Genomic DNA, 13,096 nt, shown 5'->3' on the forward strand with positions numbered 1-13,096 from the left:
CAAAGTACAAAGTTGAAGCGCATTGAGAATTCAAATTTTCAAAAAAGTTTTTCCAAATTCGGCTAAGGATATACCTGGGATAAGAAAATCATTAGTTTTTTCGAAAAACTCAAACAAACCTTTTATTTATTTATTTTTATTTATTTTTATTTATTTACTTTTTGTTTTTTTGTTTGTTTGTTTGTGCTATGACAATGTTTCAACTCCCTTTTTATCTGTTCCAATCATAAGTAGAGTCGTATCTAATATCGAAAAATTTGGCGAATAACCGTATAGGACTTTGATTATCAAAGAATCCTTCAAACGACTTTCTTAACTGTTATAAATAAAAATCTTAGACGTGAAAAAAATCCAACAAAGATACCAGGTAAATAATTTTTGTACTCCAGACCTATCATTTTTTCTACAAAGGGCTCATCAATGACACTCGACTCATTTGGCTTGTGATACTCGAGGTGGTGGTGGAGGTATGTGTGTAAGTTCTTTAGTGGTAACCTTGTTAATCTTTCTGCTTACTCGAAAAGATATTGTTGACTACCTAAAAAAATAAACCATATATATCAAACATTTGTTCACTCATGAATGTATATCGTCTGGATATTATCTGATAGAAACCGAATAAAAGAATTGAAAATATCAAGGGATCCTTTTTTTTCCTTGTCTCTTCAAAAAGAATACGGAAAAAAGTATTGTTCAACCTTGCCCACTATTTTGTGAATTCAAGGTTTAAAATTGTCTCCAAACTCATCTATCAATTTAAAAAGCATAATAATCTATGTCACTATATCATGACCTTTTAGTGTTACCTCAATACATTTAGCGTGGCTCTGTACTAATACATCCCGTTATTGTGCTATTTTAAAAACTTGTATATGCTTGCCGTTCATTTTTGCTATGTGCTTTGTCTATATATACCTTCAAGTTATGTTTCTTTGATAAATATATGACGTGGCTCTGTACTTATACATCCCGTTATCCGTTTGCCATTGTACTATAGTAAATGTGTGTATTCTTGTCTTTAACTTTTTTGCTAATATGCTTGGTCTCTATGGCATTGTGTGCTTCTTTGTAACATATTTGTTTGTTCTTTTAGTGATAACACAATGTTGACTGCTATATCCCTACTTTTGACATTTTTACCTTCTCTTTCTATACGTATTAAATTCCAATTATGGATCACCTTCTCATTGGAATTATTTCAAGATGAGGAGTTATGTCTGTTTGTTTTGTTCATTCATCGTTGTCATTATAATGGAATTTGATGTGACTGTCATACAAGTGAACGGTTAAGCTAGATATAAAACCAGGTTCAATCCACCATTTTCTACACAAGTAAATAGACAATAGACAATAGACAATATTTTATTCGCACAAACACAGTTATGGCATACAAAATTAAGACAATAAACTGACAATAGTTAAATTGATTACAATTATATTAGAGTGACAGTGGTATTCACAGCAAATGCCTGTGCCAAGTCACCGGAATATGACAGTTGTTATCCATTCGTTTGATGTGTTTTATCTTTTTATTTTGCCATTTGATTAGGTACTCTCCGTTTTGAATTTTCCTCAAAGTTCAGTAATAATGGTTTTATTTTTTTTTATATAGTTGGTGAGTTTTATGATCTTTTATTATTATAAGAACAAGATTTTTTAGTAAGAGAAAAGTTTGTTTTAGTATTGAAAAATTCGATTTATTAAATAATTGAAAAATTGCGGCTGGGTTAAACATGACCAAAGAGACTAGTAAGGCACATTTGTAACAGACGTTCTGTAAGTGTTCACTTTAAATAAAAGCCATGGGGGGCTTTTTTTTTTTACATTTCTCAGGTTATTTGGTTGCACCCGTAATCAAGGTTTGTTTCCGTTTTTGTTTAATATTATATTTTCTTATTTATGGTTGTCTCCCTTAATATGTAAGAAAGAGATGAAATTTCATTTCATTATTTATAGATTAGGTAATTGAATCATTGGTAAATATAATTAAAAAAACACCTGTAAAAGGTTATTTTATGTATCTGTACTGTCGCTAGTATTTCTAGAAATTAGAAGCTGAAATATTTCAAAAGCGTAAGTATCGTCTCGTATAATTTGTCACGAATTATTGTGTTTTCGACTGTCTTGACAGAGTGTCAGTGGAAATTATAGACAATACTCTCCAACCTCACTTCACAATGGATTAACCAAAGTATTTAACAAAAACATGAATGTATACAAGACCATACAAGTCTTACAAAGTGGCTCATTCTGAAATGCGTACAACTTGTCTAAAAAAGACATAAAAATAATATTTTATATCTTACATGTACATTGTGTATAGTTGTATATTTAACCATTTAATTCTTTAAGTCATAAGTTTGATCGCCTCTAACACTTTGATATAAACTTTGGTATCAAATTTAATTTTAAAACCAATTCCAGATATATGTACGACATGTCGTTTCCAACTTTTGACCCGTTTTTTTTTATAAGTCGAAAACACAAGACGCTTGTTTTTGTCAACAAAGGTGCCATCGATCTAATGAACTCAAATAAAAAAATAAATTAAAGATCGAAATATATGTATGATACAATTATTTTATGCACAAGATTACTAGCAACTCTCAAAATATTAGGTATGTCTATGTTCAAACATATAACAGGGAATTTCGGAAAAAATATGTTAGTAGGTCGAAAATACAAAACACAAGGATACTATCATGTTTTCTTAAAAATATGTCCTGTGCCAAGTCAGGCAAATGGCCATTGTTAAATTGTAATGGACATATCTCTGTAACACCCTTCTTCTTTGTTTTATCTGATGCATGAGAACTGTTAATTTATAATATAAAAACTTAGCTAAATTACTTAACTTAATCCTCTACATGCTTCGATACACATAAGGCCCACACTAGATCCCCATAACACTTTGTCTTGTGCTTTCTTCTCTATTTCTCATCATGACATCACAACCTCCTTGATCTCGCTTTCTACTGTTCTTCTCCATGTTTCTTTAGGGGTTCCCCTTTTCCTCTTACCAGTTGCAGTCCACCTCAGTGACACACTGACACTTTAGCAATGTTTGCTGGGTCCTTCCTTAAGACATAACCTATCTATTTCCTCCTTCTTGTTTTTATTTCATCTCTTATGTCTCTTTGTGCTGTCAGTTTGAATAGTTCCTGATTGGTTAGTTGGTCCAAAAGATTTTGTATATTCTTCTCAAGCAGGTATTGTGGAATGCAGCCAGTTTGTTGAAGTCAGTCAGTCCATGGCATTGTCAGTTTGTTTTAGATTTATGAGTTTGACTGTCCCTTTGGTATCTTTCGTCCCTCTTTTGTATAATTTTCTAACATTCTGAGCCATAAAGCAGTACAGATTTGAGATTGCTATTGTAGATTTTAAACTTTGTGTTTCTGTCAAGGGATGATGATTTCCAGATTGGTCTGAGTTGACAGAAGGATGTTCTTTGGTGGTCCCATTATCACTGCGTATTACACTGCCTAGGTTTGTATAGTCTTCTATTTCCTTGAATGTTTATGGATCCAATCTTTATTGAAATTTTATTTGATTGGTGGTTGATTGACATGACTTTCGTTTTCTCAATGTTTATTTTGAGCCCAAGTTTGTTTGACATATCATTCAGTTTTGTGTTTATAATATAGATAAGCAGTAATGACTTTGATGACAAAATACAAAAAATTATTTATGTATGTTTGATGTACAGAAAATCCATGAAATGCTCTTCATAAAATACACCTACTATTAATTATTCTCTATTATGATCTTAGTTGTGTCTATTAGTTTATAATTACATTTTCATGGATATGTAATAAGGGAGATCACTTGATTTGAAATATTTGAAATGGGAGATAACTCTTGATAACCTCTGCCATGGTATCAGTGCTAACATTGTATTGTTCTTTTGGTAATTAATTTTGTATGCTACATGAACATAATCATATGTTTATGCTAAAATTTAAGATAGACCAATGTTTGGTCTTTATTTCAATAAAATTAATTACTTACATGTACTTACTTCTTTGTAGTCAGTACCGGTATATATATGTACATTGTACATGTACATTTGTAGGTGACTCCTAATGTATATGAATACCTTTTTAGCTCACCTGGCCTAAAAGGCCATGTGAGCTTTTCTCATCACTTGGCGTCCGTTGTCGTCTTCGTCGTCTGTTGTCGTTAACAATTTTTCAAACATCTTCTCCTCTGAAACAACTGAATGGATTTGAATGAAACTTAGCATGATTGTTCCTTAGAGTATCCTGCACAAAGTGTATGCTTTGATTTTTGATCCGTCAAAAAACATGGCAGCCGTTACTTAAAATAGAACATAGGGGTCAAATGCAGTTTTTGGCTTATATCTCAAAAACGAAAGCATTTAGAGCAAATCTGACATGGGGTAAAAATGTTCATTAGGTGAAGATCTATCAACCCTGAAATTTTCAGATGAATCAAACAAACCATTGTTGGGTTGCTGCCACTTAATTGGTAATTTTAAGGAAATTTTGCAGTTTTTGGTCATTATCTTGAATATTATTATAGATAAAGATAAACTGTAAACAGCAAAAATGATCAGCTAAGTAAGATCTACAAATAAGTTAATATGACCAAAATTTTCTATTGACCCCTTAAGGGGTTATTGTCCTTTAATGACAATTTTTCACAATTTGTTCATCATGTTGACTTACTTTAAAAAATCTTCTCCTTTGAAACTGCTGTATCTATTTCAGCCAAACTTAGGCTAAATGAGTTTTAGAGTTTCAGAGTATCTAGTATAAATTTTATATTTCATTTCCTTGTACATGTATGTCAAGAAACATAGCTCCTATGGCTAAAATAGAACATAGGAGAAAATGATTTTTTTTTTGCTTTTGAAGAAAATAGGAAGATTCAAAGAACATTTAAATAAATTGAAAAGCCAAAATAATCATTGATGAGAGATTAAACCAAAAAAATTCAGGTGAGCGATTCAGGCTCTTGAGAGCCTCTTGTTGTGTTTTAAGTTAGATTTTTTTGCTGGGTTCTATAAAATCCTAAAAGAAAATAAGGTACATGTATATTGTATGGGGCATTTTGACGATGAAAATGGTGCAATTATTTTGTGGCATCAACTCCTTCGTTTTCTCAACCAAGATCCTTAAAATAAAAAGTGTTGGAGAGGCAATGTAAATGATGTACAAATTCATGAATTCATCTTTTACTAGGATACTTAAAGGTAAAGCTAAACTACACTGTTCGTCCTAGACTCCTTATTCCTGTGGAAAATAGTTCTTGCCTTTGTTATACATTGAAGCAGAATTAAATTGCTGCAAGTTTCACTATATTCACTTGGAATTATTTCATTTAAATTCAATTCAATTCAAGTTTCCAGGGAGAGTGATATTTCTTTAGAGATATTTGACACCTGAAGTCTAACACATACAAATGAAGCTGTGGAGGAGGAGATGTTTGTCATTTTCCTCATTTTAGTTTTTACTGATAGATTTAACATGGCTATACCACATTTCTTACAAAAATGTATTTGATTTACATGTGTGGTATATGTGTATAATATTCTTAACTTTATATATAAATGACAGCTGTTAAGAGAGTAAATCAAGTGAATATTAACCTACAGTACATAATTAGTAAAAAAAGTTTGCATATATATGGAGAACTAAAAATAGTAAGATTTGGATAGCCTACAGCGTGTTATTTTTTCGTGGGTGTAAAATTTCGCAATTTTCATCAAATAAAGTTTAGGAAATACAATGAAATATATTTTATCGGTTATTAATTTGGAGTATTCAAAACTTTAATCAATACCTTTGCATGTACATTTTTAAATTGGCGAAATTTGTTTTCACAATTTTGTTCTATCTGTGAAAATAAGCGAAAGTTTACACCCCGGGAAAATAACCCGCTATACAGTATCTCATGTTTGAATGTAAAATAGAATGTCAGAATTTTTAATGTGACACCACTATAATCATATACATTTTTATTTTAGAATATAGAGCAACAAAAGAAATGGTTTGAAAACAAACATAAAGAGATAGGAGAAGGACTACAATATTAAGTTCAATTAATGAATAAAGAAACAAACCCACAAGAAATATCAACAGAAGGAGCAAGGGAAGTAAAAAAAGACATTTCCCAAATAATGGGTCATGGGACAAAAGGAGAGGATGTAAAAATGGCTATGACATTTGTTCCTCTCGGCAATTTCCGAAGACCTCAAATGAGATCTATGTCATGTGGATGTCAGAGAATATACGTCCAGCTGATCGGCTTCTTGATTTTTGTTTTGTTGATTGCTGTAATAAGAATGATATCAAACATGCGTGTAGTATTTGTACAGTACCACATGGCTAGCGACACAGATGGTGAACTTGTATTACTTCCTGTTGAGTTTGCAGCATCACGAGGGGCCTACTGCTTAGATGGGTCTCCACCAGGATATTACATTAGATATGGTAAATATGTTGTGCCGGTATATAAAATGTTTGTGGACTTACTGCATGTACATGGTTACATATTACAGACTGCTGTATATGGTACATTCATTCATTGTCATCTATGTGCATTTTTGTCTATTTAATTTATTATAATTCAATATATTGTACATGTACCTCCAGTATAAGGCAATTTAAGGGGGTTCAATTATATTGAGTTCTAATGGATTTGTGTCTGTCCTCACTTTGTATCTGTAGAGTCTTTTATATTTGTTTGGATTAATTAGATATTTTAAGAGTTTCAATGTAATTGTAAATATCAATTTAAGTACAACTACCACAGTGCATCTTTTGTTTTCCAATATCAAAACCAGTACCACTGCTAGAAGACTATAACATGTATGTTTTGAATCTATTTGAATGTTATATTAGCTTAGAGTGAAGTCAAGTGTTCAATTATTATGCTTGTATATAATTTTTAGGTAAGAGTCCTAACATCAACAAATGGATTATATATCTCCCTGGAGGAGCTTGGTGTACATCAAAAGAAGAATGCTACAGCAGGTATACTAATGTATAGTAAAGAATTTTGTAAAATAAATTTATATATAGTACCTATAATTAGGACAAATATGATTCCATCTTTTCATGATGGCTACTTTAAGCAATATTTGATTCAAGAATTTTTTATCTATAGAAATATTTGCCTTATTTTCATTCACAAATATTGTTTTAAGGTTTGTATAGCAATTGTCCAAAAAGGGAGAAATGTATAAAATGAATGTGGGGTGGGGATTCTCTGACATCTCAAATAGCAACTTATTCTTATGTTTATTTACCTGCATATAATGTTTTATTTTAGAAGTTTTACTGAATTAGGTTCCAGTATGGATGCCCCAGCTCTTTCCGCATTTGGTGGCATACTGTCTGCTAGTGAAACAGACAACCCAGATTTCCATAAATGGAATATGGTCAAGTTTTTATATTGTGATGGATCGTCCTATTTAGGTAATTGTTTATCTCAAATAGTACTGCATGTTAAATTTAAGAGGCTACAGTTTATAAGATCTGGAATATTTTATTGGAAATTTGAAAATCAATTACATTACAATTTTAGCTGATCATTAATCTAGGCCTAGTTGAGGGTTCCTAAATCATCTATATCAGTTGATAAAATCATGGCAACATAAAAACTTAACATATAGAAGTGCAGGATTCTCACTAAGAATTTAAGTGAGCATTTGTGGCAATGACATCCTAACTTTATGCTATATGATTTTACTTAGTCTCCATGACAAAGTACAATAAGGAAATGACATTTATAAATATATTTTTAAACTTTTGCTTTTTGAAAAATGAAGATATTTGGGCTCAGTTGATACAATATTTACAATCTTGTTGCATATTTGGATGTGCAAATTTTGAAAATAATGATCACATACAGATTTGTATTAGTGCTTTAGTGCAGGACTCATGTAATTGCCTCAGAAAGACCAGTTGCAGTAGCATCACATTACAATGTATATCAATATTGGGTAAGGCTTAAAATAAATCTCAGTGGAATGTTTATTCGGTTTACCATGTTACCAAGTATTCCAATCATACTAAGAAACTAAAAATGTGTTTCAATTGTGTAAAAAGAAGAAAGCTTAGTACCTGCTGACAATGATTCTAATTTTATTTGTCTTGTCTTACAGGAAACAGAAGTAAAACAGTAGAGTATAAATCTAAGCAGATCTATCTTAGAGGATTTCCTGTGTTTGTTGCTTTGATAGACCATCTCATTAAACATACAGATCTCTCATCAGCTGATAATGTTATACTAGCAGGAACATCAGGTAAAACTAGAATATAGTTTTTTTAAAAAGTGAAAAGGGTGTTGTTAAGGCCCTTTGAGTCTAACAGGTTATTTGTTTAAAAAAAACCAACATTACAGGTATTTTTCAAAGTAAAGTCCTCGTTTAGTTTTATTAAGATAGGAAATACATTACCTTAGAAAACAGGAAGAAGGATAGATGGCAGATTTTAAAATAGTCAAGTCAAACTAACATTTAACTTCAAACTAATTGCAACAGAAAATGTTTTAGTTCTTATCTATAGCATTGTGTCCTTTATATACACAGAAAAAAGTCCCATAAAATCTGACTTGAGGAAAATTCAAAATCAGCATTTTTAATTTCCTATGGAAATTTACATTGGAAGGGGATATAACTCTTGCAAAAATGAGTCTCTTTTGGTCAGTTTTTGTTTGTTTTTCTTGAAATTTATGTAAAGTATGATACTTTGATTGGGTTATAAGTTTGTATTTGACTAAATTATGTAATCTTCTGCTCATAAAATGTACAAAACCTAAGTGTTTTGGATAATTTATTTTTTTTCATTAAAGAAATTGCAAATTTGAAGCTTTGTAACCATTTTGAAAAAATAATGTGAAAATTTGGTACTGTTTATATCTGTTTATAATATTTTTTTCAGCAACTTACTTATCTTTAGAAACAATAAACCACAAAGAGAAGAATACATGCTTAATTTATTTTTATAAAATTTGAGATTCTTTACCTTGACATGTTGAAAAATCCAATAAATGGCCAACTTGTGAATTATGAAATCTAGATTATAGCATAATAAAATATATGAAAATATGTTAAGAGTTGTTTGTTATACTCTAAATACTGCTAAAAAAATCAAGAATCAATACATTCTGGTGAATAGAAGTGGTAAAGTTATAATTTTGTATCAATTTTTATTGATATGTCTGCCTTTTTTGCAAGAGTTATCTCCCTTTTCAATGCAAATCTCCATAGGAATTATGAATGGTGATTTTTTTGTCTTCCTCAAGTTAGATTATATTGGACTTTTTTCTTTGTATATTTGGGGTATAGTGCTAAAGATTGAAACTTTAAATCTTCTGTTGCAATTACTTTCGGGTAAGTGTCAAATTAATGCTAGATTGACTGGACTAAAAGGGAAATGGTGAAGATGTAGAACATAAGATACATTTGATACATGAAGGGGGAAACAATAATATTATTTGTAATTTGTGTTTTATATAATAAATCTAATTAGTAGTTGTAACATATACTAAGTGAGAATAAACAGCTGGTAATTTTGACTGTCATAGGAAAAAGACTATGTTTCATAAGGGGTAGAATATAAACTTGCCACAGGCCACCTATGTTTCCATCAAAGGGGAAGGCAATGTTGTAAGGGTTCTTAATTTGAGGTACACTGTAAATGATTTCATTGGAACTCAAGAATATAAAAGTTTTTATAAAATTATTGATTTATTGTAGTAATATAAATATTTCATTCAGTTGCTATTTTGATTTTATAGCTGGTGGAATTGGTGCTTTAATTAATGGTGACTTTTTACGAGACAAGCTGTCCTTTGTTGAATCCCTTCACGTTTTACTTGATGGTGGTATGTTTCCAGACCAGCCTAGTTATACTGGAGAACACATCATGGCTAATTTATTGAAGAAGACATTTTATTTTCACAACATTAAAGGTTTGAATTATATAAAAGATTCTATTCTATAATAGATTTAAAGATTTGTGTAGCAATTATAAACCAGAAACCAAAATGATATTATTGCATTTCAGAAACATTGAAACTAACAATTTGATTTACATTTCTCATATATATAGATCGAATCAAAAACAAGAAAAAATAAATCCTAATAGAGTCAAATTTAAACTGTTAAAATAAATCATCTGTTTTGAATATTTTTTGTACTATTCCACAAAAATAACAGATGATTATTAATTTCTTCACTTCAGACTCAATATTTTCTGGGTTAACTTTTCAAATGTGTACACCAAAGCTTTATTTTAACATTATCTTAAACAATGTATTTCCAAATGGGCATTAAACAAAGAAAGATAATTGGTGTAGGCAATGTTTTTCAGTGGGAAATATAATAAAGGTATTTCAATCTCTGTAAGCTAGGACTCATTGTCAGCTGTCTGAAACGTATGAAAGGGTTATTTCAAAACCTGTTGAACTTCAGTGTTATATAATATATATTAAATGTTAAAATCTCAGATAATTATTTAAAAACTTCTTATTATGTTTCAGAATCTGTGAGTATTAAAGATTGCACCTCAGAGTTGGAGATTTCAGAGCAGTGGATGTGTCTACAGCCTGACTACTACTATAAACATGTCTACACTCCTGCCTTCTTTATACAATCTCTTCACGACACATGGTTCTCAGCACATGCACTAGGTGTACAGTGTTCATCAAAAGGTTGTAAAGCGTCAGAAATTCAAACTATAGATGAAAGTCGACAAAATTTCCATTCCATATTTAAAAACGTGATGTTATCGAAAGGAGACGGTTTATTTGTATCGTCCTGTCCATTTCACTGGGTTTTGTTAAAATCTACATTTTATGAAAATTTAAATATTAATGGTACTACTGTTGCAGATGCTGTTGGTCAGTGGTATTTCCATAGAAAAATGACCCTTGCTCATCTTGTTCAGAGTGAATCACTTACTGCAATGAAAAATAAATGTAACAATATACATTAGTCAATAAGTGTGAGAAAAGAACTATCATTTTGTGAAAAAAAGAACTATATATGTATCTATGTATCTATGATAGATGTAAAGCCACATATTTAAGTAATGTTAATTAACTGATGAAAATATAAATTGAACATAAAAGTTAGACTATTGAAAAGTATAGCCAATGAAAAGACAGATAGAGATAAGAGGATATACTGCATCCATTACAAATATACATCAAACAATCAGTTGTTATTTTCAACAGGCTATTTGTTAAGGGTTTTTCTATGATTGATGGTTTTAATTTGCCTTGATTTTTATATTTATTTAGTACTTTATATACACTATAGAGATTAAGGATGTCAAATGCATCCAATTTTTCATGAATTCCTGTTTGATTTACACGGCTTGTAACATATTTTTCAAAGAATCCTGCATCAAAGATAAAAAAAAAATGAAATTTGTATTTTTATAAGTCATTTCAAAAATTATTTATAAACCAAAAATTTACTAATCTCAATAGTAAAAGGTATTTGCTTATTGGAACATAAAAAGAAAAAAGTATGACTATTGATAGAGTACTTCAGTAATAGATTTGAGTTATAACTAGTTTTTATCATATTAGAATAGCGGTATTTGAATACAAAAGGAGTCAAGTGTTGAACATTATGCTTTGTGAGTATAGGAAATTTTTAGCATTACTCTTTAGTCCTATTAATTATATGTTACATTGAAATATATCTTAGCTATATGTATGACAATCTTTATATCCATTTTTTTTACCACTTTATGCCTTCAGAACAAATTTATTATTTACATTTGAATACTCATTGGATACAATGTATTGTATCACTTTATCTTTGATGGCCAGGTGTTACAGGATGTTTCTCTAATTTTTGTGCAATTTTCACATTTCCTGATAGGTGTGAGAAAAATATTTCTCCTCACTAGTGAAAAATCTATTCTCGGCAAATGTTAGTCGAAATTTGATTATGACGTCCAAATGTTGGTTTTTTTTCTGAATTTTCTTATTGTGACGTCATGAAAAAAGGCGACCATGACGTCGCATATAAAGAACACAAGTTTCTGAAAATCTTTGGAAAACATGGATAAAAATCATTAGAGAAACAGATTCCTACACTACAACTCGTGTATTACAATATTTCTCCACTCTCGACAGTTGAGAAATATCTTAATACACTTGTTGCATTGTAGGAATCTATATTTCTCTTTTCTATATATCATACATCAACTAATTTTTTGAACAAAATTATTAAGAAAATGATAGCAATATGTAAGAGAAAAAATGTCTAAGGATACATTTTTTGTAAAAATTTGTGAATAAGAACAAAGATGATTTGAGAGTTAATGAGACAAAATAAAAGCTTCTAGTGCACTGATCTGTTTCAATCAAACTTGCATATATTTTTATTTTGAAAGTGAATCAATAGGGGATGAAGCTTTTAATCATGATATAATTATCAGACTCTTAAATCATTGTAATCGATATAAAGCAGAAGTTTATTCACCATTCAATTTAACAAAAAAGTAAACATGTTTTTTATCATTTGATAGCAAGAAGTATTTATAAGCTTCCAATTACAACCTTTTGAGTACGCTCATTGCACAGCTCTTTTTGAATATGAGGATGTCTATATTTATCTTTTTTGAATAAAAAATATATATGATCTGTATTACACAAACATTTTTTTACTAAATTTTGATGTATGATGTTTTGCACATATCCTTTATTTTTGTATAATGTTAATATAATTTAGATATAAATTTTTATGAATTGTACAATCAAACAAGTAAAAGATTGAAATCCAGGTGTTAAAACTTCAGTCACCTATTTTTATAGGACTGCACAATTTTTTTTTGCAGCTGTATAATGTTATGACGTTGTTGCCTCAATTTTGTTTTATTTGTTATCAGTTTTTGTTTTTGTTGGTACTCTTTGATATATATTGTTATGTGTTGATGTGCTATTAGCGTATTTTGTGTGTATTAAGTATTGTTGATATTTATGTGTGCCAAAACTACTAAATCTAAACCTATTTGCTCTAATATACAGTGTAGTTAGAATACTGATTTCAATATATACATTTTTGTATCATAAGGATGTTATTTTTCTTTTTTTTGCCAAATATTTG

General features: G+C 30.0%; 1 protein-coding gene across 1 annotated transcript; it reads left to right on the forward strand.

Annotated features, from left to right (window-relative positions):
* The first annotated feature begins 1,910 nt into the window (after positions 1 to 1,910).
* Positions 1,911 to 11,033, forward strand: LOC134687491 (uncharacterized). The gene is made up of 7 exons (XM_063547848.1): positions 1,911 to 1,961; positions 5,997 to 6,455; positions 6,917 to 6,998; positions 7,297 to 7,442; positions 8,132 to 8,272; positions 9,769 to 9,942; positions 10,513 to 11,033. The coding sequence occupies exons 2-7, from the start codon at positions 6,068 to 6,070 to the stop codon at positions 10,965 to 10,967; spliced, it is 1,386 nt and encodes a 461-aa protein (XP_063403918.1). The 5' UTR covers positions 1,911 to 1,961; positions 5,997 to 6,067; the 3' UTR covers positions 10,968 to 11,033.
* The last annotated feature ends 2,063 nt before the right edge of the window (positions 11,034 to 13,096 follow it).

This window comes from Mytilus trossulus, chromosome 10 (assembly GCF_036588685.1).
Source record: "Mytilus trossulus isolate FHL-02 chromosome 10, PNRI_Mtr1.1.1.hap1, whole genome shotgun sequence".
In the NCBI taxonomy this organism is placed as follows: Eukaryota; Metazoa; Mollusca; class Bivalvia; order Mytilida; family Mytilidae; genus Mytilus; species Mytilus trossulus.

Bases quoted from the DNA above. Each gene is read 5' to 3' on its own strand.
- LOC134687491 (XM_063547848.1), top strand. From the start codon at position 6,068: ATGAATAAAGAAACAAACCCACAAGAAATATCAACAGAAGGAGCAAGG. The intron at 6,456-6,916 runs GTAAATATGTTG...TATAATTTTTAG, and splicing joins AGGATATTACATTAGATATG to GTAAGAGTCCTAACATCAAC. The intron at 6,999-7,296 runs GTATACTAATGT...GTTTTATTTTAG, and splicing joins AAAGAAGAATGCTACAGCAG to AAGTTTTACTGAATTAGGTT.